A 27,116-nucleotide genomic window follows, 5' to 3' on the forward strand; every position below is an offset into this window, starting at 1 on the left:
GTTGAACTTGTCTGCATTATATAAAGAACTTTATGAAGAAAAAAACTTGACTATTGTAGATTAGACTGACAATGTTCAAATACACTAGAGTCCCGTACAACGCGGGGATTCATTACGCATTATGGGAAATCACGTTATTGAAACCTGCATTATCACACAATTTATGAAAGTTTAAACCTTGGCCTATAAGTTGAAAAAAAAAATTATACCTCTGATCGACAAAATTCAAGAATTGTTGTTTGCTTTATTTGCACATTGTACAGGACTACTGTACATCTAAAATGTCATACACAAGGGTTTTTTCCTGACTTATTAAATTAATATTTCCCACATTGTCATTGCAAGAAACAATGTGGCAATGAGAGCAAGTCATCTTTCTGTTATCTTATTGGTTGCCAACATACGTTGCCATTTTCTGAAGTATATATGTCATACTTGGGCAACTCAAACAAAGCAGTTGGAACAATTTTTGATAAAATTTGATCTTGATGTTGCATTTTTAATAAGACTTGCTGCCTATAGGCATCAGACTGATTAAAAATGCAGTTTCAAGGTGGGAAAAAACTGTCAGTAAACATATATAGTGCTGGACAAAACTTTAAAGTCAAGCAACAAGTCTACCTAAACAATTAGTTTAATTAGAATTATTGGTTCAATCATGTTCATATGCTTTAAAAAATTAATTTGTCACTAGAGGGAGGTGTTAGGTGCCATCTCTTATTAAATTTAATAAATCTAATAAGCGATGGTTTTTAAAATAACTAAAATAAAAGGTTTATACAATAATGAGAAAATAGTGATGGAATATTTCTTCCAAAAAGTAGAAAAAAAACACTCTTCATTCACAAGCAGTTGGGAGTTACAAAACAAACCCTATGTATAAGTGCTGTAAAGGCTGAATTTCTCTATCTAGCAGGCTGGAAGGCAGTAGAAGGGATAATGTAAAGTGGTTCAATGAATTTGTGAAAAATGGAAAAGGAAAGTCCAATGGGAGATCTGTACACAAGTAAATCTGAGGAAAAGATCTTTTTATCATTTTCTTCCTCTTTTAGTAAATGAGATGGTCAAGGAAAATGTCTGAGAAGAATTGTATAAATTGTAGTAACTCACCCTCCAAGCCATCCCACGATAGCAACACATCATCTACATACGGTAGATATAGAAGAGGGTAATGTATACAAAGCGGAAATTGAAACACTTTGAATTCTATGGCTCTCATAACTAAGCTAAAATAGCTGAAAGAGGCAAGCCCATATGCACTCCCTGTTTCTGTAAATAAAAACTACCATTGAAACAAATAGTTATTTTTAGTATGGAATACTCATTCTCAATCAATAGCGTTTGTAAGCATGACTGCCTGAAAATGTGGAACAGATGGATTCAAAGAGACTACATGTATTTTGTAAAAATGGTACAAATCTGGAGGAGTAGCTGCAATAATATAATATAATAATACTATAAGAGACTTTGCTTCAAGAACAGAAGAAACAAAAAGATTGGAGGTAGGAACTAGTGCAGTGATTTTTTTTTTTTTTTTTTTTTAAGCAAGAGCATTTTCTAAAAAATAGGTTGGGTGGGAACATTTGTTCACCAAGGACAAAGGAGCCAAGCAGATTTATGTGTCAGAATTTGTCAACAGAACTAGCCAGAAAAGTGATGGAATATAACTTTAATAACAAGTTTTGCTAATAAAACACTGGGGCTAGAAGAATCTTATTCATTTTGGAGTCTGTTTATTACATCAATGTTCCCATGCAACTCTTCTACACTTGATATTCCAGAGCTGTGGGTCTCACTGTTCAACTTGCTAGAATTGTAGGTCATATAGTTATGTGACAAGAACATACTGATGACAAGGGGGTTTCAGTGTTTACATTTTGTTTAAATTTTCTTTATATTCTTATCAATTATTTCTGTGTATATTAATTCTGTTATTTTTGTTAACCATTGCCATTGTATATTACATTTATTTTGTAATGGCATATAATTTTGTATTTTTAAATTTTTATGTTCCATGCTCATGCATGAAGAGCAATTTGAAAATGTGTTTTATCTCTAGATTTATAACAAGCCATCTGCCACATTACTCAAAGAAGACAGTTATATACTGTCAAAAGTGCTTGTACTCATTAAATTTATTTACTGGTAACTCCAATAGACAGATTTTATATTTTTATTATTAGTAAGTGGTGTCGTTTGTTGTTTTTATCTTATTAATTTGGTTGTAAGTTCCAGATTGATTGATTTGACCTTATATATTTAATTTCTATTATAGAATAATATGGGTAAAAAAAAAGGACAAAAAGATTCAGCTCAACAAGATGCTGTTGAACCTGAAGAATATACAGTTGAAAAAATTTTAGATAAGAGAGTGAGGCAGGGAAGAATAGAGTATCTTCTTAAATGGAAAGGATATCCTGAGTATATATTTTTAATCTAATTATATTGATGTTTTATTATTATATAGATATAAAAATATCAATTTATATGTAATTCTAATTTGATTTTGTTTTTATTTATTATTTTACTAACTTGTATATCTCCATGGTCTATATTTGATTAAAAATATCACTGTATACATAGGTCAGAAGAATATATTTTCTGACTTCCTATAAATATGTAAAGTACTATTCTTAGTCAATTATTATCTTACATTATTGATGTGATTTAAAGAAATTTATTTGTTTAACTTCTGTAGCATACAATATGGCAAAAGAAAAATTAAATCTCTTATATGAAAAGTTCATTAGTATGAGGGTCAGTCTGAAAATAAGTTTCAAGTCGTCTACTGACAGAATCAGAAAAGCAAATAAATCATCAATGGAAAGAACTACACCTCTACTTCTACTACTACTACTTCTCTACATAGTTTGTCAATATTTAGACAGTTACTATATTGCTTCACTATTTTGGTAAAGCTGTTTGCATAAAACTGTTTCTTGCTGATCAGCAAAGATTCAAATCTCATAATTGCTCATGTAATGGTGTCCAGTGTCCTTTGCAAAGTTGGAAATAAGTGAAAGTTGTGGGACTCAAGATCAGTTGCTATTTTTGTCTGCCACATTCTTATGCCTGTCATGAAGCTACTGGCATCATTTGCTCTTATGTTTTAACCGGATCATAAACCTCAATGAACTGTGAATTTCTTTGTGGATTTTCCTTTATGATCCATTTGTAGCAGACAACTACTTGCACTTCATCTTTTGTTTGCATTTGTTCGGCATCAAGTCTCAAGTCAAGTGTTCTTGGTGCAGGCACACTGTATATGTATACAGTTGCCACTTGCTTCTGCTATTGCTTTTGCAATGAGTGTCTGTTAACTAAAGATGAGCAAAAACAAAGCCCACTAACTGCAGATGAGTAAAATTACCCAATCTGTTTCACTTCCAACAATATCACTATGCAAAACTTATTTTTTGACTGACTCTCAAATTAATACTGGTCTACTGTTAATATTTGAAAAGTGATCCGTGTTGGAAAACTTGTAATGGTCTTGCATGTGATTGATGTTGCTAACCTTAACATCTGAAAGACTTCACATGACTTGTTTAAATAAGGAAATCTTACACAAAAGTAATTATTCTCACATTTTTATAATTCTTAAAAAAAAGAAAAAACTGGTGAAACTAGGTTGAAAAAGTAAATGTTTTTGCTGAGTGTAAAGCTCAGCAAAAACATTAACCTGTAAGTAAACAAAACTTTTGAAAGTTGTGGCATAAGAATACTGGTGCATGATTTGACAGTAAAGCCTGGACTCCACATTACCTGAAAACAGAAACTCAGAAACAGAACTGAAACATAGTGTTTTTGTTTTACCTTGACTCCACTAGCACCAAAATGAACATTACATGGAAATGTGCCATCTGTTGATCAGTTCAGTAATTGTCATAAAGATACAAACGTGGATAATGCTACAGATTTTGCCATGCTCTCTCTGCATTTATTAACAGTGAAATTGTTGATGCATTTGAAACCTTGCTGAAATCATTGGTTCTGGATGAGGAAAATATTCCATGACAGAGAAAAATATGGACTGAATTCTTCCCTTGTTAGAGAGTTGAGGTTTTGGGATCAAGAATTTTACTTTGAGTAAATATGCAGTTTAACTATTATATTTATCATGTGTTGAATAGTATGTGTACATATATTAATATTAAAATAATATTCCGTTCAGTTTTATGCGGATGATTCCTGATGTATTCGATAATATATTGGAGAAAGTTTCTCCCTTGATAGAGAAGAAAGACATATTTTGGCACAAAAGTATATCATTGAATGAAAGATTGGCTTTAACTTTAAGGTAAATAGCTTATACGTTGTTGTTATTTAATCTGATATTTGGGAACATTTAGAATAAAGTCACAAAAGTTTCTGTGTGACATACCCTTGTAATTGCTTTAAATTTAATAATGATTGTTCTGTTATTGATGATTTCTAGCACAAGCACTGCTTTTATATTTTTCATTTAGGAGATATAGTTAATTTTTTTTTAATATTTATTTTGACCTATTGCAGTAGCTTACTAAAATTACTATTACCTTAATTTTTTCTGTGTATATTCTGACAAAAAACTATTTTACAGGTTTCTAGCAATCGGAGAGACCTACTGAAATTTGAGCTTTTCATTTTAAATTGGAAGGCAGACTACGAAAAATTATACCTGAAACATGCAAAGCCATTTGGAAATGTTTTCAGAAGGAATATATGACATCTCCATCAACTCCAGCAGATTGGAAAAAAAATTTGATTGTTTTGAAAGATGGCAATTACATCACTGCTATGGCAGTATTGATGGAAAGCATGTTGTTCAAGAGTGTTCAAAGAATAGTGGTAGTCTGAATTATAACTGTAAGGGAATATTTAGTACAGTCTTACTAGCAGTATCTGATTCAAACTATCACTTTCTCATGATTGATTATGGGCATTATGGTAGTGAATCAGATGGTGGAATATTAAGAAAAAGTGTATTTGGTTAGCATCTGATCAATGAAAAGTTAACTTTTCCAAATTCACATAGTGTTTCTGTATTTTGTAATTGGGGATGAAGCATTTCCTTTAAGGCCTAATTTGTTGCATCCCTTTCCCAAACATTGAGTTTACTCACTTGGAAAAAATATACAATTATAGATTAAGCAGAGGTCAGCATGTTGTGGAAAATGCTTTTGGTATACTAGCAGCACGATTTCGTATCTTAAGGATCCCATTAAATTATGACGTCCAGTCAGTCAAAAGCATGGTGCTTGCTAGTTGCATTCTCCATAATTTGCTTATTCAGAAATCTGCAGCATATTGCCCAAATGGATATGCTGATTATGAAGATTCTGACTATAATCAGAATGAAGGAAGGCATAGGAAGATCTGAGAGTATAACTCTCGAAAATCTTAGTCAGCAGCAATACGTACAATAAAGAGGCAAAAAGTCTCAGAAATATTTATAAAGATTATTTATGTAATGAGGGAGCTGTATCTTGGCAGGAAAAATTAATTCACTCTCAACCTAAAGTATAGTATTATACTTTTTAGGTTCTATTAGCTCAGAGTAAATATTACTCCTCTGAGCTAATACATTTTTATTGAGTAAATATCCTGTAGCTTTAATGTTTTAAATCTGTTATTTTGTGAAAAAATAAAACTAACAAATCCAAGATACTTGTGTTTGTCTTAATTATATATATATTTTTTTAACTTCTTAATGTAGACAACAATTTCTATTATTATAAAAACTAATAATTTATGCAGGGAACATTGTTTCATTTAATTAAAATACCTCCTGAATAATTTCATATAAATGTTATATGTGGATAAAAGTTATACCTTGTATGATTGCACTTTATATTCTACATTGCGTGAATCTCAGAAAAAATTCTACATTCCAAAAGTACTCTTATATATTTTATTGACCATACTAATTAAAAGTTCAGATTTCCTGGTAATTTGTAAAACTATTATAATCAAAATACTAAAGAGAATCAATTTTTATAAATAGCCAATTGGCATAATATATAAATTTTTTTAAAAAAACAAACTGTTTATGAAAAAGTCAAAAGTGATTCACTTTATTTAAATAATGCAAGCTTTTGGAATTAATTTGATTTAAGGAAAAATTTCTCCAAAAACACAACTTTAATTACTAATTCTCAATCAGCAAACTATTTAGCTTGCTTAGAAGCAACTTGGATTATCAGATTAATTACTAAGTTACAATAACTTAATTCTTTTTAACATTGATTATAATAGTTTTACAAATTACTAGAAAATGTGAAACTTTTAATTAGCAATAAAATTTTGGTTTATGTAATAACTTAAAATATATAACAGTAATATGGACAGTATACAATATTTTTTCTGATGCATCTTATGAATCAAATTTATTTAAATAAATTATATAAAAAATGAAGTGAAAACTTCATTGAAGTTCAATTTAAATCAACTGCTTATATTGAAACATCCTTTATTAAAAACACTACATAAACTGTACAATAATTATTAAAAATCATTATTTTCCTTTTCTTTTTCTTGCATGAGCAATTCAGTACCATGAATTGCCTCTTGTCTGCTTCTCGGGTTCAAGTTTCTCAATCTGGCATCATGGTAGTCACAAAACCTTGATACCAGATCTGGTTGATTCTCTTGTTTTGCTTTTTTTTAAAAATATTCAGCTATATTTTTTGTGGTCTCTTCCAAGTCATTCAATATACCTTTTCCTTTTCTAGATTTTTTTTCACTAGTCTTGTTTGAACTGAAAACTGAACATCAGCAAACACATTATACAATTAATAAATTATATACTCAATATATTATACCTTGGTATATTAAAACGAGGATTATCTGTAGGTGAAATGCTGAAAATAATTTATAATAATCAGTTGCTTAAAAACTTATATGTTATATATTATTTTTAAATTAGTTTAAAGTGTACATACTTTTGCATTTGAGTTTCACTCATCATTGGAATAGTTTCATTACTAAAATTAAGTGTCTTATTTAAGTATACCAACAATAATTTTGTCACATAAATAATTATAAAGCATAATAAGTATATTACTTTGATTGAGTGAGTGACATGCAGGATACTATTGGGTTGTTTGGAAAGTAATTTCGTTTTTTTTTCCATGGTGGAAAAAAACAATTTTCTTATATAAATATTTTATTGAATTATATATTGACCATTTTGGTCAAATACCTGTTGCCATCTTTCTGGTAGTAGCATGATTCTACATTCATAAAAGTTTTGATCTTTTCTTACAAAAAAACTGATCCAAGTGATTTTTGACATCCTCATTTGAAGTAAATGTTCTGGATAGAATAATTCAGTATAATGCCATTTTTCAACCGTTTTGGTCCATGTTACCATATACTCTGCAAGCAATTCTCAATCTTCGAATGAGCAGTGGTCGTCACATAAGTCTTGGCGGTTTGTGATGCTAATGCGCACATTATATCTGTAAATTATTTTATTAAATACATTTGTGAAGATTATTTTTTTTACATAATGATCCAACATCAAATACAAAATGAGATTTTTGAGATTCTTTTTAGCATGTAAGTTGTGCAAGTGCAATATTTATATTGTGACTGTGAAAGTATAGAATACAAAAGTTTCGGTTGGCACGTGCGTAACGGAAATATGAGTTCGTTTGTTCGAAAATTTGTTGTAAGAAGATTAGAAGGCTTGAGGAAGGGCACAGTGAAGTGTCCGAAAACGTTTGCCATATAATTTAAGTGGACTGGCACCGGTTATTAGGTTTTTGGGTGAAGAATTGTTTATTTCTTTTTTATGTTTTTAGAATTCTGTTTAAAAAATTTTGTAAAAACCGGAACAAGTAATAATCTGAGGGTTCCAGATCTCACAAATATGGTGGGTATTGTAGTACATTCTATCCAAGCTGTAACAGTTTCTGATGAGTTACCAAAATTGTGTGAAATTTGGCATTATCATGGTAAAACACTGCACCTTTTTTGTTGATCAATTCTGGCGTTATCTGTTTGATGATGATACTCAATTTGTTTACTCTATGGCAGTACACTTTCAAATTAATTGTTAAATTGTCTGGTGAAAGCTCCAAAAAAATTTCCTTAAAATCCCACCAAAGAGAGCATCTCTCTTTAAGAACATGTGGAACCCATATATCGAGCTTTGAAACAAAACCAATTTGTTTCAAGTAATCATAAACGATTCAATTCAACAAATTTAATCTCTTAGTGATTTTACGTGTTGTTATTTGGCTTCAATCAGTACCTTTTCTTTCCTTCTTTCGTTTATATGGAGATTCTGGCTGGATGGCCTTTCCTCCGATGCGCTCCATTTCGCTTTTAGGCAAAGGGGTGTGAGCGATATGTGAAACTTTTGAGGGCCTCCACATGCTGGCGAGGAGGGAGGTCAGTTCTCGCCCAATAGATGGGTGTTAGGTCCCAGACAATTGCAAAGTCAAAATAAGGCAGAGGTCTTCGCAGGCCTCTTTATACTTAGGGAATATCAGCCAGAAATGGCATGACGTCTCCTAGCTGTCAAAATATATAATGAAAATGTGGTTTAAAATGAAATTGGCTGGTAAAAATACAACTAATTCCTCTAGTAATAAAAAAACGAAGTTGCTTTCTGAATAACCCAATATCTCAAGATTATTTTCTAGGTCATCTTCACCTTCATTTATCAAATTTGAAACTTCCCTTAATGGGGTTATATTATTAACTGAACTGTAGAAAAAAAAATTAAATTCTAAATTGAAAACAAATCAGGTAGATAGTAGTTTAAATTTCAATCAGAAAACATAGATATTAATGAAAGAATAATAATCCCAACAGTTATATTTTTATAACTAAAGCATTTATTTTAAATTATTTTATATATTTTTTTTTAATATTTATATATTTTATATTATTTTTTTTTATAAATAAAAAGCAACCATTCAAAATTTATTTTTGATATTTCAATCTTATTTTCTTTTACTATTATGCATTCAAAAATTATTTCATTCAATTTTTCAAAAAAACATCATTGATCTATTCAAGCATTCCATCATTGAATGTATGGACGTAAAGATCTCCATTTGTAGATCAAAAATGTTAGTCCAAAAAGTTTTATTTCAAATTTAATCTTGCTGGAATTCAATTAAGGCTCTTTGATAGATATATTTAAAGCCAAGATTGCTGGATTAGATTGAGCTATATTACTACTACTATTAATTGAATGCTAAGTAATATGGCCTAGTGGTAGGCATCAGGTGCCATCTCTTATTAAATAATTATAATTAAATTAATATTTATTAATTAATTTAGAAGGTTCTGGAAGAAAATAATCAGCTCAAAGTGGGATTCAAACTTGCAACTGTTGATTATCATGTGGATGCATTGCCAGTTACATTACCTGGACCTCCATCTGATCTTCACTTCCAGAACTATTACTGTATATTTCTGCAGATAAGACGAGGTATAAATTTTTGTCAAAGTTTTATAGTTTTAGCATATGTCTGTCCTATAAGACGACCCCCAAACTGTCAATGGCCTATGAATTTAGTTTAGATCAGCGATCATCGTCTGGATAATAATACTGTATAGCATCCTATTCATAATTTTTCGAATGAACAAATTTTATTTTCTGCCTTGCTATTGTTGCAAACGTTTGCACTGATTCGGGCATTCGGTAATAACCTTGACTATTCACAAAAACGTCGTGTGGGTTATTCTATTTTGTGGACATGTCCTACTCTTTACTAGTAAATAATTATGATTTGTCTGTTTTTTATAATGGTTTTAATTTATATAAATTTCAATCTAATTTTTTTTTTGTATCTGTCCTATAAGATGACCCGGATTTTGGGGGCCTTTTTTTATGATTCAACTATCGTCTTATCTGCGGAAATATATGGTAATTTACATATAACCATATTGGTTACTTAGGGTGCCAAGTGGGGAAGACTCAGCACCCTTGGCCTATAAACTCCTACCACGGCACTCACCTGGCTATCGCTTTACCTCGGCATGGTGTATTATATGTTAATGACAATGTATGAAAAGCAGGCATTGTACAGAATGCCTGGTATTTTTGGGCAAAGTATGAAATATCCAAATTATTTTAATATTATATATATTTTCCCTAGGCATTGTATGTAATACCTAAGCATTATATAGAATGACAAATGGTATTTAGGCAGAGTATTAAAAGCAAGTCATGAAAAGACATATATGAAAAAGAAAGAAATACAGCATAAAGTATAGGACTTTTTTATTGAGGAAAATAAGAGAAAATAAAATATCAACCTATTTGTTGCAACAAGAAAGGAAAGAATTTTATTTTAAATTGCACTTAATTGTCTTTTTCACAAAAAAGTAAAACTTAAAAAGAGTCATGAGAAGGCCTTCATTAAAAATACATAAGTGAAAAAAGAAAATATCAAATAAAACACAAAACTTTCTTACTGAAAAAAATAAAAGAAAAAATTAGCCTATTTGTTGCAACAAGGAAGGCTCAAATGGCATTGTGAATTGCACTTCATTGCTTTTTTCACACACAAGCATTTCATATTTTGGCACTTACACATACACTTGACAAATTCTCAGCTACTTCCTGTGGACTGAGCAATAGTAGCTCACTGGAGAGGTATTTTTGCGATCAGGAATGTCTTCAATTCTGAGTAAATTCTTCAGGCATAAAGTGATTTGTGATCTTGCATACAGTTGTTTTAAAATTCTCTTCAGAAGTTCCAAGTCAGTAAAAACTGTCTTCTATCGCACTTGTAACATCTGCCAACAGATTGTGTGAATCACCTCATCCCTTGTCAGTGTCAGGAATAGGAACTTGTACAGTAGCTCCCAAAGAAGCAGGAGGAAATTTCTTGTCAGAATTCATTTTCATTTTTTGGCCTGTATTTCCAGATTGAATTTAGAATCAGTTTTACCTTCAACAACATTTTCAGTCTTAAAGTGAAGGGCACGAAATATCCATTTCCTCCATCGTCTTTACTGGCATGGCCACAGAATTTATGAATTTTTCGATGACGCTTTCTGCATGTGCATGTGATCACTGGAAAAGAAACCATGATGCACATGCATCACTGGTTTCTTTTCAACACACACAACAGGTAGCAAAAATGGCAGCCTCTTTGGTAAACATGTCTTCTTCACAATATATTGGTTTCTTTCATCATTGACTACAATCTCATCCATGTTTTGTGCAATAGGCTCATTTTCTTGCTTAGGGTAATTGGGTTTTGTCATTTTGTATTGTTTGAATGCTTTCTATTATTTTTTTCAGCTGCTCCTCAGTCTGTGTCTTGTAAAACATATTGGGGTAAAGAAGATGTGTGAGACCCGCTTTAGCTTTGCAACCAAAGAGAGCTTCATATGGTGTTCTTTTGATCTCAGAATGATAAGCCCTATTCTTCCTAAGTTGAATGAAATGTAGTCCCTCATTCCAGCAGTCAGTTTTTTTCATCCTGCATCCAAGTAAACAGCATATTTTCAATATCTTGATTAGCTCTTTCAACATTACCCTGGCTTTTTCAGTAGTGAGCCTTGCCGTAGACAATCTTTGCTGTTGGCCAATACTTCTTCAAGCTGCTCAGCACATTCATAAATTCCCTACTGTTGTCAGACTATAATGGATGGTACCCCAAGCAACATGAATATGTCCACTAGGTTGTAGGCTACTACTACTGCTCTCTTTCAAATCAGAGCCTTGAGAATCACAAACTTAGTGAGATGATCTTGGTATACCATTATAAATTTGTATTCCCTGTCAGGTTGGGACTGAAATTCAGTGAGATCGACCTGACAATGGGAATTAAATTCAGAAAAAACACCATCGGCTTCACAACAACATTTTTTAAAATACCTTTTGTTTTTTCCGGTGCTGCTTATAAAGGTGAGTGTACAGTTCAATATCATGATGAGTAACATTCTTGTATTTCGGTGAAAGATCTTTCGACATTCTGTCACATCCTCCATGGCCAATGGCCAAATGAGTGTTATGAAATATGTTAAATAATTCAAAGTCTGGATGTAGAACTGGATAGCACTAATGCCTTCTTTAACATGGTAAATCAGTTCACTTTTGTTTTCTACTAACATCACATCATAGTGATTCAGCAGCTAATAGTCCCATGGTTCCTTCTTAGTAGTCATCTTGGCCTTTTTCACATCGCTCACTAACTTCTGGTAAGTAGTTTCTGTTAGGAAAACACTGTTTTTCTAACAGAATTGGCTTGCACTTTAGACAGTTTATTGTAGAACCATCATTGCATGTCAACCTGTCGTGATTCCTTCTTGGACACTACACCGTGCTCTTCCATTTTCATACTGCACAGTATGATTTAGTTTTTGCTGAACAAATTCAAAGTAGTGTATTTTGTCATTTCTGAACAAAGACTGAAATGCAAATAGCAAATTCTTTGTCTGAGACAAGCATCGAAAGTCACATGCCTTTTTTTACATCTTTTCAATAAAAGTTTTTTCATGACTCTTTTAATACTTTGCCTAAATAGCATTTGTCATTCTATGTAATGCCTACATATTACATACAATGCCTAGGAAAAGTATATGTAATATTAAAATAATTTGGATATTTGATACTTTGCCAGTAACATATATACAAATATAAATATATGTAAGCCTAATAGTTATATCAAAGTCAAATGATTTCCAAGTTAGATTAAGCTACATAATTATTAATAGTAATCAGTAATATAGCCCAATCTAATCTGGCAGTTGTTTGGCTTGACTATTTGATTATAATATAATCAAATAGTCAAGCCAAACAACTGCCAGATTAGATTGGGCTATATTACTGATTAAAAAAGAATGCAATAAATTTCATCATTGTTTAATCTTATGCCTTGAATTATTAAAGGTTGATTTGAGAAGGTTGGGATCAAAGAAATTAAAACAGGAAATATTTGTTATATCCTAAAGTATGAAATATTTAGATAGGCAGTTTGGCCACCCCTAATATAGTATATCAGAAATATGAGAACCGTATTCTGTATTGAACTGTTATTTTATATAATGGATATGTATGTATTTCCATGTATTTAATTAAAATAATTAAATAGGATCAAGAAGAGCTGTCTGCAGTTTGCAGCAGTTTGGCCATCTTGGTACTATATGGAAATTTGTTAATAAATAAGATAGTTTATTAATTCAATATTTTTTTTTAATAATAGGTTTATTGTTGCTTATATACTATGCTTAATTGAAATTTTCTTTAAACAAAATATGCTTCTTGTTTTCAAATAAAATTTATTTAAATATAAATTTCTTAATATTAAAATTAATTCATTCCATTTTGTTAATTCTGTATATATTATATGTATAAATATTTAGTTCTGAAAATACTTGGGAACCAAAGGAAAATTTAGATTGTCCTGAATTAATAAATGACTTTGAAGAAAAGAAAAAAAAATCTAGTGAAGAAAAAAAAGATAAAGAAATTCCTGAAAAAAAAACGAAAATTGAATGGCACAGAGAATTCTGAATCATCAGCACCAAAAAAAAAGAAAAAAGCTGATGTAAGTAATATGGAAATGAAATGTTTTATAATAATAAAAAATATATTAATGAAAATAAATTTTTTAAATGTCAGTTAAAAATTTGCATTACAGAAATAGTCATTTTATAATTACAGTAAAACCTCAACCTAACAAATTAATTTGGGCAAGGGATGTCCCTTGCCCAAATTAGTTTAATGTCAAAAGTCCATTATATAATAAAGTAGGTTTTTCGAATGCTTGTTAAAAATTGGCAAATGAATTAGTTTGTGTTTTTACTTATGTAGATGCATTTATGTAATTAGAATTAAGATGGTATGAAAAGTTTAAATTCACAAAAAAGTGTTATATGTATTATTGCTTATGTATTCATTATTGTTCAAAGACTGTAATAAACAAGTATACAATCTAAATCTAAATAAACATTTTTTAAAAAATACTCTGAGTGGTGACTCTTGGATTTGGGAAAAAACCTGTGAATTTAATTATGTTTAAAAAGCATTTTAAATTAACAGGGTGTTAAATTTTATGACATACTGACTGGAAATTTTGTCCATTAAATATAAATCGAACTCACTTGTGCCTATTGACCGGTGTGAAATAAATAACTTCAATTCAACGAACGTTTTCTGGACGCCTTCCGTGTCCTTCTTCAGGTTAACTGCTGGATTCTATTATTTTTAAAAAACTGCGTTCCGATCTTTTAAGAAAAAGCATTTTAAATTAACAGGGTGTTAAATTTTATGACATACTGACTGGAAATTTTGTCCATTAAATTGAGGTTTTACTGTATTATGTTCATTATTTGAAAAAAGATTAAATTATACTTATTTTCTAAATATCTTTTATTGTTTTACTATTGTTGATAAAATATTATTATTATTCAGAAAAAAATGCATTTACTCTAATATATCAAATGTTTTGAACACATTATTATAACTTCTGATATAATGATAATAGAAAATAAAAACACTTAAAACTAATATTTTCATTAATATCATCAGATAATTTACATTTTGCATGAGAAATTAAAACATTTTAATATATATCACAAAATAAAATGTAAAACATCTTTTCTTATGTGAGAAGCTGGGGGTTGGAGAGTAAAGTTCTAAACCCCTTTGATCGGCGTTGAGTTGGTAAAACCTGCTGATGTTGTCACTGGATGGCTAGGAGAGCTAAAAGTCAAGTGGGGGGGTTGGGGTAAGTTGATAGGGTAACCAGTTTGAAAAATTGGAGTCAATGCCAGTTTAACTAAACAATAACTTTAATAGGAAAATAAAGCGATGTACTGTACAATAACTAGCTTATATGTATAGTATATAGCACACACATCTCTATATGATCCAATATCTATGGGATATATGCTGCCTCTAAACTGAAGATTTATGTCGACTGAGAGAGAGAGTTTACATAAATCAGTTAACTATCACAACTCTTTACCATATGGCTGTTGTATGGGGGTAAATTATCTGTGGAGGACTGGGGAGATGTTTGGAAAGACACTTGCACATATCACCAAAAATAAAGGTAATGCTTGGGGACTATGACTATGGCAGGATGACTGTGTTTTCATCTTCTGAGTATGTCTGCCCTGACGATTGGGTGTTTGACTGTTATGTTCCTCTCTGGTGTGGGAATTTGGTCTCATGACCTTGTTTTTTAGTGATGACACCTTCAGTGTGTCATTGGCGGGCCAGCTAGGGCAGTGGGAATCTGACTTGTTGTCACACAGTGAAATTGTTTAACTTTTGAAACTTTCTCAGATCAATGAGAGGGGGAAGGGACTTGTGTCAAAGACCCTTCTTTTAACATGAGTTTTTTTAGTTGATTCTCTACTGTTAAACTAACACCTGCTTGTCTGTTTCCTAATTCCATGAGAAACTGATGGGAATAAAGAAAAGTTTTTAATAATGCAAATTTCCATTAGAAATTATAATAAAACAGCTCTCAGATTCTCACACTTATAGATATATTTAAATTACTATTTTAATAGTATTTTAGTAATCTGTAGTCATCTGTTTTTTGTTTGGCAATGTTTCATACCTGACTACTCAAAATTTGTTATCAGTGAACAAATTTATTTTATTTGCTTTATTTTTCAAGTACAAGTCAGTTGAGTACTATTTGCTACTTACATCTTGGCAATAAGTGTAATGGATTTTTTCATTAAAACTCTTCATTTAAATGTTTGTGTCAAATATTTACATTATTATTTACAAGTGTACATTATGCTAAAATGGTCATTGGGAGAATTTGGACCATGTTAAATATAAAGTGTTTGTAAACAGATCTTTTCTTTAACAAACATAAGGTTCAGGTTTGATTTACAATTTACTGATAAATTTTAGAAAAATTTGGTCAAATTTTCAACAACACTAGCTAGCATTTACTTTAAACTTTGTGTTAGCTCAAGCAAAAAGTTGTCAATAGATCAGAAATGAGACTACCAGAAAGTAAAATAAGTCATAACTGATTGATTGATTGATTTTATTTTTTTATGAAAATGATATTTGATTAAAAATGGGAAAAGCTTGCATTAATTTTAAATATTTCCTTTATATACAGAAAATATTATATTACTATAATATTTAGTATATTATTGTTATATTTTTATATAAAAATTTAATAATTATAAATGTTTTATTATTTGTTTATCATAATCTGCTAATTGTAAAAAGTTGTTCTGGTTTCATATATGCTGGTTTATTCTTTTTCTTTATATGTTGATCTTATTGAAAAATTCAATATTAAAGTTTATAACTTCCTCGCGCACACCGGGATGTGTATAACAGATAAATAAAACTCACTTACTCGAGCCTCTAACTTGTTTATTTTTTTTACACCAGTTAGAAGCTCGAGTAAGTGAGTTTTATTTATCTATTATTAAAGTTTATTTGGTTTAACTAAGTATTTTAAATTATTTAATACATTGAGATAGACTTGTCTTATGATTCAGTTTATGTATTAAATAAAATATATTTTTAATCATTTTTGATTAAATTATTCTGTTTCCACTAATACTGATTGATGTATTTAATATATTGTTAGTCTTAATTGTATTTACAGGAAGATAATAGACCAAGAGGTTTTGATAGAGGACTTGAACCAGAACGGGTGATTGGAGCAACTGATTCAAGTGGAGAACTAATGTTTTTAATAAAATGGTAAATGAATTTTATAGTGTATGTATTTATAATAATAAATAAATAAGATCTAACTGGAGAATAAGAAACAGTAGTGAAACAGAACACCTTGTAACACCAGCAGTAGATTTAATAAATCATAACGTTTTTGACCTAATACAATAGTCCTTTCCCAGTGAATTACACCATTTAAAATAAAAGAACAAGAATATCAAATTTAACAGAAATAATTTAAAAATTAAAAATTGTTCTAAAGAGAACACAATCATAGGGGAAAAGCACAGCATCTCATTGTTAGGAGACCAGTTGAAGTGATCTTTGGTCCAGTTTAACCAGGCTTGTTGTGCAAGGGCATCAGTGAGGTGCAAACTACTGACTGTTTTGCATACAGCTTGCCTTCATGTAGCCATCTATAAACAGTTTGTTGAGATACTGCTCTTTTTGTTGATGCTGCAAGGTCTGAAGCAAGCTGATATGCTGTGATTTGATCTGTAGTGTCGTGCTTGCAGACACAGAAAATGGTCCTCCTGAGCAGTTGTGGATGTCCACTTACTGGTCTTTGCAATACTGTTCCTTCACTTAGATATTGGTTCCATGGGTGACAAATGACAGAAGCTATTGAAATTTAGGACTTGGATTACTTCTGATTGTGCTGGCCCCCCTTTGAAACTTCTTTTTGCCTCTCATCACCTGCTGGCACTCAGATGATGATAGCCAAATTTTGAAAAGTGAATAGATATTTAGAGTTTCCTTCTGGAGTCCATAAAGTTGAGATATAGGCTCTGAACAAAACAGACCATTTTTATACCTGCCACATTTCCTTGTTAAAAATGTTGATATACAAAATTTTTTGTGGCCTAGTTTCTCCATGTACAGTGAAACTGCTTAGGTGACCACCTGCATTTGATGGGTACCTGTCAAAGCAGGCAAAAACGTCTGGCACAGAATAGTTTATATATAGTCTTTGTATAAGTTACTTGTATTAAGTGACCACCTGTGTAACGCAACCGTGGGCATTGATTTTTGGTTCAAAACAACATACAATAACTGTAACAAGCGACCACTTCTGTGAATATATCTGGTCTAAGCTATTGTTCGAACCCATCTGAACAACGTTTTCCCCTCCTAATATAATGTATTAGTCTAAACTCTTGTTTGAATCTACCTCGGGCACTTTCCCCACCTTTGAAATTAGGTACAGGTGTTAATGAATTAGTCTAGCAACAAAGGAAATTCATTTCAGTTTGTTCGAAATTGTCTGAAAATTAAAGAAATGCGAAGTGCTGTCATTAGAAGATCATGTTAAAGTTATCAAAGAAAGTGAAAATGGTTTATCACAACAGCAATTAGCAGCAAAATTTAACTATGGAAAAACAAAATTTATTTTACCGTAGACGTACAGTATTTTCCTTAGAGGTATAAAATATTGTACACGATACAATTAATCGGCTGATCTCATCATTTGATAAAATTTATTTAATTAATTTTTTTTGACACTCATATACAGTACGTGTGATAAATAGTTTCTGTGTCAATCTACCTTATTTCCACGATATTTTTAGAAAAATAATATTCAAGTAATTTTCGCATGCAAAATATTCAAAAAACAATAAACACATTAACGAAAAATCAGTTTTACAGGCAACCTTCTTTTTTTGATTCCACCATTGTCATTGGACAATTGCAAAAAGTAATGAAATCGTATTATGAGAAATAATAATAAAATTGTTTTATTATTAATTAATAAATTTTTTTTTATTGTACTTAAGAAAATATTAAATATTAAAAAATACAGTATTTTTAAAGTTAAAATAAGATTAAACTAACGAAAACCAAAACCAAAGTGATGGAGAGATACAACACACTTGTATATCGAAGGCGTAGTACACGTAACTGAGGAGCAAACGAAAAGAACAGAGTTGAATTAATTAAGTCGGGAAAAAGAAAGTGTGCATTATAATTGAGAAAATGCAAGTACTGTATTAATCTTCAAAATATTGGTATTAAATCTGTCTTATAAAATCACCACGACTCCTGTAAATCGAGTTATCCGATAAGAATAAAATACAATACTAATATAGCTCTATCATTGAAAAAATTTGCTTATTTTTGCTTACCTTGAGTTTTGCTTAGTAGAAATGGCTAAAAAGTGTGTGAAATACATACAGAAATATGGTATTACAGCACTACCTGTCTAAAAGACCACTTTTGAAGGAACCATGAGTAGTCATCATAGACAGGTTTTATTGTATATACTTATCGTGTATGCAAATTTTTTGGCTACACATTGTTTCTTTTGCCAAATATGCTAATTTTTCACTTTGTTGCTTAACTTTTGGATACAAGTGTAATTTTTTATTCAAAATATGAGTGGTTTGATTATGTAATAATTAAAATTATTTGTTATTTGCTCTAACTGAAATTACCATGACATGATGAACATATCAAAGCCATGTGATTAAAAGGTCATTAAATCAAAACAAATTCTCCTAAAACTGTTGCTTTAAACATGTCATTTTCAGAACAAAAATATTGTTAACTGGTAAATTTTTTTAATATACTAATAAAATTTCATACAGATGTAAATAATATGTAAAGATTTATTTGATATCTATACTTTTGTTAATCAGCATAGGGAAAAATAAGATTGAGGACGTGCAACAAAATAGAGAAATTTGGGAGAAAGCAAATCAGAATGAATTGCAGTCTTATTTGAAATATATTAAACTTTAATTCAGTGTAATACACTTCTTCCCGGTTGTATTATTATTATTATTAGTCGTTACATAACTCTGGATATCTTCTATTTTCGAAGTTTAGACAATGAAGAAAATTATTCACATTTTCAAGTCTATATTTTAATCTATTTTTCACCAACCACAGAAGTAACAGTTAAAAACGTTTGAAGATAAACTTCACGAAAAAACAAACAGTAAGTAGAAAATTCACATGATTAAAACGATATCAACGTCAGCCTTTCTATGGAGGATCTGACGTTTTTACATTAAAAACGGAAGTATAATCTTCTTACCATACCGTCAAGTCCTTAACATATGTGAATAATTTTCTTCATTGTCTAAACTTCGAAAATAGAAGATATCCAGAGTTATGTAACGACATGTAAATGAAATTGGAATACTCAGAACCACCACTAGAGGGCCAGACCAGTTATAAATATGTTAAGGACTTGACGGTATGGTAAGAAGATTATACTTCCGTTTTTAATGTAAAAACGTCAGATCCTCCATAGAAAGGCTGACGTTGATATCGTTTTAATCATGTGAATTTTCTACTTACTGTTTGTTTTTTCGTGAAGTTTATCTTCAAACGTTTTTAACTGTTACTTCTGTGGTTGGTGAAAAATGGATTAAAATATAGACTTGAAAATGTGAATAATTTTCTTCATTGTCTAAACTTCGAAAAAAAAATTATTATTAGTTTCAGTTTTTATTGTGTATCAGTTTCTTTTTTGTACTTATAGAACTGTATTAACACTTGTGTAATTTTCAGAAATTTTTTGCGAAAATCATAACTTAAAATCCGTGTGTGATAGAGATAAACCAACTTTAAATTATGCTGGAAATTAGAATTTATATGAAAATTAGCACCTTTAATCATCCAGCACAAATATTTAACAAAATAAAAACGTTTTCGATCGTTTTTAACAGTCATCCTCAGTTAAAACGCAAATTAACAAAAAGAACACTAAAATGGAATATAAGCAATTAAATACAAAAAATAATAAATGCGCATGCACAACTACAAATAGATCGCGCATGATGACTAATATACATATATTATACAATAAGTGAATAAAATTATATAACAAAATACGTGGCCGCATCCTTGTATGTTGTTATTGTTTATCATTATAAAACGATTTCCATGCGGTTGATAAAGAATCCGGGTCCCTATGATTCCTGCGTCCCTAGAAAAGCTAGAAATATATATAACACAAGAAAAAACGGGATATATTAATCATAGGGATGCAGATTCTTTATCAACTGCATCTAAATCGTTTTATAATGATAAACAATAATAACATACAAGGATGCGGCCATGTATTTTGTTATATAATTTTATTCATTTATTGTATAATATGTGTATATTAGTCATCATGCACGATCTATTTGTAGTTGCACATGCGCATTTATAATTTTTCATATTTAATTGCTTATATTCCATTTTAGTGTCTTTTTTGTTAATTTGCATTTTAACTGAGGATGACCGTTAAAAATGATCAAAAACATTTTTATTTTGTTAAATATTTGTGCTGGATGATTAAAGGTGCTAATTTGCATATTAATTCTAATTTCCAGTATAATTTGAAGTTGGTTTCTACACAATTATGGCAATGCCGGCCAAATCTTATAGAAGAATAGTACTCAAGTTATGCAAGACAGGAGCAAAGTATGAATTTCTCTCAATGCCGCATTAATAAAGCATTTCCCATGTCTATTTATTGGATATGCCTTCCTGTGGGCTGTGAATCGTTATTACCAAGGCTCAAAATCCTATGCCTCAACAAAGCTATTAGATCTACAAGAAGAAAAGCTTATGGTTTGTTATACGATATGCACGAGATCCGGAGATGTTAAAAGACATCAATGAAAGAACAATCGGCTTGGCTCATAGTTATGGAAGTAATTTAGAAAGCGTATACATAAAGAAGCTTAAATGGTTGTTCAAGTGCCAAAACATTAAACCAGCACGAAAGGATACCTCGCACATCACTACGTAGGACAACATCGTGCCTCCTACATGTATTTTATGGGCTTTAAAATTTGGCCCCTCACCGAGTCCAGAGAATCTTATTCCTGATATTGAATTCATCATCAGAGGCATGAATAGTACCGATCAGGACTACATCCACTGGAAAACATGTTTCCATGTAGCTCATGAAAGAAGGGTTAATTTGAATACTGGGCAATTCTTGTCGACCATAAGCAAAGCACGCCAATGGTTGTAAAGTAATAATGTGGTACTCATGAAAGCTGATAAATCGAAAGGAATAGTACTTACCAAACGGGATACGTATAACAAGAAAATACAAGAATACATCGAGAACACTGATTGCCAGCTAGCACCCTGTGACTACTTGGAGTCATCACAGCGGAGGGTCAAAAGATTCACAGCAACCCCATTGGCACGTCTGTTGCATATGCAGAAAGCTAGTCCTTGCTCCAAAGGTGTCGAGAATATTTGCTTTTGGAAAAACTCATAAACTGGGTTGCCAAATACGGCCAGTTATAGAAAAATGTAATTCTCTGACGTTTCGCATTGAAAAGCAATTAGTACGATTTATTCATTCTAAAGAACAAAGTCACCCCTTCACTATCACCAATTTACTACAGTTGATAGAGAAGCTTAAAGACATTGCTCTCAAGGATGATGAGTACATGACTGTTATGGATTACGAATCGTTATATCCCTCTATAAAATTACCCCCATGTTTCTGTGCATTAAGGGATTTTATTTCCTTTTTAAAAAGATCGAGAGTTCATACAAATACCATCAACACATCCTGGAGCTGTCTGATTTAATATGTTATACATCCTTCTTTCAGTTTGAAGGGAGAGTTTTCCTGCAGGGTAGAGGGGTGCCAATGGGTAGTCCAATGGCGGCTATACTATGCGATTTGGTGTTACGACAACTTGAAAGTACTATTCTTCCCAGATTCCAAAAAGATATTATTCTATACACCAGATACATAGATGACATATTCATTCTGTGGAATAATAAGCACAACACTCTGCGATTCCTAAATGATATCAATGATAACCCTTATGGTTTAACTTTATAACTGGACCAGGAGAGCTATAATAATGTTCATTTCCTCGATATTAATATCACCTGTGAAGAAGGGGAGATCAAGACGAACATTTACTGGAAACCGGGTCTAAATACTATCATTATCCGGACTCAATCGGTAGATCCCAGGCATATTAAGTATGCGGCGTTCCGATCTTGGATCAAGCCTGCCTACACTCATTGCACAAACATATGTGATACCTACAAAGAATTGGATTACTTACTCGAGACAGCAACACAACAAGGTTACCAGAGAAATATAGTAGAAAAAGTTATCACAACGTTCCAGAATCGAAGTAATCACACTCCCACGGATAACAGTAAACAAAAGATGGTAATCAATTATTATCCCTTCTTGAACAAAATGCTAAATGAAATTGCTAAAGCCAATAATATATATATCATTTACCAACGTAATCTGACAGTTTACAAGTTGTTAAAGAATGACAAGAAGAGAGAAGATCGGAACGCTTTAACAGGGGTTTACTCCATACCAATAAAGGACCAACGATTTGATTCGGATATTGTTTATGTGGGAGCTACTTTACAGCACTTAGAACAAAGGATCAAAGAGCACCAGTACTCTATTAATAAGAATCTAGACAGTACGGTTCTGAGCATCATACGCCAAGCAACAGGATATTAACGTATTATGGGACCATGCTTCCATCATCAAGCTGACAAACAATAGGCACACAATCAAACATCTAGAAAAGCTAGAAATATATAAAGCGCAAGGAAAAATGGGGTGTATTAATCATAGGGACGCAGATTCTTTATCAATCGCATGGAAATCGTTTTATAATGATAAACAATAACAACATACAAGGATGCAGCCACGTATTTTGTTATATAATTTTATTCATTTATTGTATAATATATGTATATTAGTCATCATGCGCGATCTATTTGTAGTTGTGCATGCGCATTTGTTATTTTTCGTATTTAATTGCTTATATTCCATTTTAGTGTTCTTTTTGTTAATTTGCGTTTTAACTGAGGATGACTGTTAAAAACGCATCGAAAACAGGTTTGACTGTATTTGTGCTGGATGATTAAAGGTGCTAATTTTCATATCAATTGATAGAGAGAAACTGAAAACAGTTCTCTAGATCAATTTTTTTGTGCTGATTATAAAAGTACTTTAAATTCTGGTTGTTAATAAAATATTCAGACTAGTGTTATGCTTTATCCTTTTCTTTCATATTTGAGTAACATTTTAATTAAAAGTTAAAATTAAATAAAATTTAAAAGTTTATTGTTAATTTTAAAGTTCATTATTGAGTTGATTTTGTGTAAGTTTGAACATTTTTGTATCAATAATAATTAAATAGTAAGTAATGTATCATATGATTATTAATATTTTCATATTTATTTGTTAAAGGAAAGGAAGTGATGAAGCAGATTTAGTACCTGCAAGAATTGCAAATGTTAAATGTCCACAGATTGTTATCCAGTTTTATGAAGAAAGGTTAACATGGCATACTAACACTGCTCATGAAGAAGAAGAAGAAAAAACTGAAAAAGAATCATAACCATTGTTACTTTTATCTAAATTAAAATAGAACCAGGGAAGTTTTAATTGAAAATTTTCTCCAAGCAATGTCATTGTAAATACCTAATATCATTAGCATTGAAATTTTAACTCATCCTGAATGTTTTGATTTTTTCCTAACACAACTCATCTGTTTTTGTTTTGACCAACCTCCTATATTATTTTTTTCTTCTTATTTTAACATCTCCATACATGTACGAAATTATATGACTGACCGTAAACTCGTCCTAAGTATTTTTCCACCAAAATTTTAATTATTTTATTTAAAAAAATAACAATAAAAAAGTACATATGTATAGGAATTGTTTATTTTATAGTTGTAGAGTGAATTTTAAAGATAGATTCTTCAGTTAGTATAAAAAGTTTATCATTCAAATGAAGGAGCTGAAAACAGGATGAATTCTAAAAGATTACATATGCAAAAAAATTAATACATTGTGATAGTATCCACTTATCATAATTTATCTTTAATTAATTAATGAACTTGATTACTAAAAATCCTAAATTGAGGTTCATTAATTAATATATTTTTTAAATCATATGTAATATAATTTTCAAAATAACAGAAATATTTTTATAGTTTCAAAATTTTTACTAGAGTTTTTCATTATTATTTCTGGTTTGACTTATTTCAATGTTATTACTTTAATATTCATAGTAATTTTCATTTATATTTGATTTATTTTCTAGCTAACCAATCCTTAACTTCCTTATAATTCTTACGGAAAAAGATATCATGACCAGATAAATTAAATATGGCCGTTCCTGTCGTTTTGTGATTTATACATTGTATTTTTTAAAGTCAAAAGTATTCTTAGAAAGAATTTTGATTTTTATATTCCAAGAATTTCCTCACTATTCTATTCAATTTGGTGCTAAATAGGAAATAATGGTGCTCTTATTGTTTTTTGGAGTTTCTTTGAAATGTTTTAGAAGCATATTCTAATAACTCATTTATATTACATAGCTTCATTAATATGTTAAGATTATCTACAGTCATTATGTATTGAAGTATGTCATGTTTCAATACTAAGGTTTTTAAAATATGCTATCTTAAACAGAAAGTTTGATAATCAATATCCAAAAATTGATATATCTTATAATTTTTAAAATGTACTTTTAGAAATAATCCTGTCTTGAGTTTCTTAATTCATATTTTTGTTGTCTTTAAAATTTAATTGAAAATGAAAAATAATAATTTTTTTTTTACAATTATAAAATAATGTGTTCTTATATACATTTTTGCTTTTGTCTTTCTTTTTTAAATGTGTATGGAACCAGATATTGATATAAATTTATCATTGGCTTTATGAATGGTGTTATTAGTTTTAGTTTTAATTATCAATTGATATGTATTGTGCCTTTATAGAACATAGTACTGTTGATGTGAATAAAATAAGACATTTGCGTGTTGTGTATGTTCGTAAATAGTATTTGTTGGTCATTGTATTTTGTACATCAGTTCCATAAAGTTGAACGTTTTCTTGCTTTAGTTTTAACCAAGAAAATTCATCTTGAGACAAAAATAACAAACTACTTATGATGTAATGTGCATTGTATTGAATATATCAATATGTAGGAGTAAATATTGTGACTTTTATCGGTAAAATCGTTGCTATCTGGAATTTTTTCATATGGCTAATTTGATTATATGTAAAATGTTTTGTGTTCAGTTTAAAATACTTTCAACCTTTTTTATATCAAGCTTTTTGTGCAGTATATTAAAAAACAATTTTGATTAATCATCAAATTTTGTTTATTATTTTAATTGGCATGCTACATTTTTCAGATATATTCTCATATTGAAACTTCTATTTTCACCATTTGTTGTTTGCTTAAAACAGTAACAAATTATTGGGATAGATTTTGATGAAATCACTTAATATTAATAACAAAAGTTATAATTATTCTTAGAAAATGCTTTAAGAATGACTCAAAAATAAATTTTTATTGATTAAATTCATGTCCTTGTATTAGATATCAAATGTAAAACATATGTATGAGTGGTATATTTAAAAAAGAATGAATTGCTGTAGATATTTTCCAGAATAAGAATGGAGTGGATGTGCATTTTGAATTTGTATCATTTCAATATAGCTAAGCATGACTTACAAATGTTTGATATTAGAACTATAATTGTAGGAAAATAATAGTTTTAGGTTTTGTTTAATTTTGAAGACATAATGAAATGCATAAATTATTATTTTTATTATTGAAATTGTATTTTCCAAAAAATAATAATAATAATAATAATGGTTCATTTTCATTTTAAGTTAATAGTATAATAATTAACAGAGTAAACAAGGTTTTAATTGACAGCTGTAACAAAAAATTTGCCGTATCATTGATTAAATATCATTATCCAATCCTGTTTTGTTCCATTCCTAATTATCAGTCTGATGTGTCTACATTAATGAGCAATGGATCCAAAATGATGTCTTCAGAAGAAAAGTTTAATTTCCAAAATTCTTTATCCCATCATGCTGAAAAGATGAGGCTTGTGTGGTCAACAGTATTTATTTACCCTTTTCAAATAAAATTCTTATGTCATCTAACTTGAATATTTTATTGTGATATACAATCTTGATCTGACTCTATGCTAGCTAAGTTCTCCATAACATGGTAGATGCAGTAGTGTCGTCTGCTGTTTTAAGCCATGTCATCAATAATTCAAGTACTTCAGCTTCTCTATTTTCACTTTATCCAACACTTCCTGTTTCAATTGTTCTAGTTACCATGATCCTTTTTCAGTTAATCAGTCACTTTTGATTTTTTGATTAATATGTGGCATATTCTCAGAGCAAATGATGCAATAATTCTCACTTTTTATAACAAGTAGAACCACTTGGAATGAGTGTAATGTTTTGAAGCAGGAACCATTGATTTCCTAATGATGAACACAGTTGCTATTTGAAGTAAAAAGTAAGAACATTTAAAGATCCATTTTTGCTGCCTATATTGATACAGATTATGCATTTTCCATGACCACTTGGATTTTTAATCCAGTTGACAACCCTTGAAGAAATTTATCTTGATAAAATTTTACAGTATTCCAACATTTGGAAATCGTATGATCAGCATTAATGAATGTTTCTTTTAGATGTTAAATATTCTTCATGG

General features: G+C 30.2%; 1 protein-coding gene across 1 annotated transcript in view; it reads left to right on the plus strand.

The window, feature by feature from the left end:
- The window catches only part of LOC136989102 (chromobox protein homolog 1-like), a 40,899-nt gene extending 16,802 nt beyond the window's left edge, over positions 1 to 24,097 (plus strand). The window contains 5 exon segments of the mRNA XM_067287210.1: positions 2,276 to 2,421; positions 13,321 to 13,426; positions 13,428 to 13,505; positions 16,554 to 16,651; positions 23,826 to 24,097. Of these exon segments, the coding sequence (XP_067143311.1) occupies positions 2,282 to 2,421; positions 13,321 to 13,426; positions 13,428 to 13,505; positions 16,554 to 16,651; positions 23,826 to 23,976 (573 nt within the window). The 5' untranslated portion in view covers positions 2,276 to 2,281 and the 3' untranslated portion in view covers positions 23,977 to 24,097.
- Positions 24,098 to 27,116: the final 3,019 nt, after the last annotated feature.

Source organism: Centruroides vittatus, unplaced genomic scaffold, assembly GCF_030686945.1.
Source record: "Centruroides vittatus isolate TY-2023 unplaced genomic scaffold, ASM3068694v2 scaffold_435, whole genome shotgun sequence".
Taxonomy (NCBI): Eukaryota; Metazoa; Arthropoda; class Arachnida; order Scorpiones; family Buthidae; genus Centruroides; species Centruroides vittatus.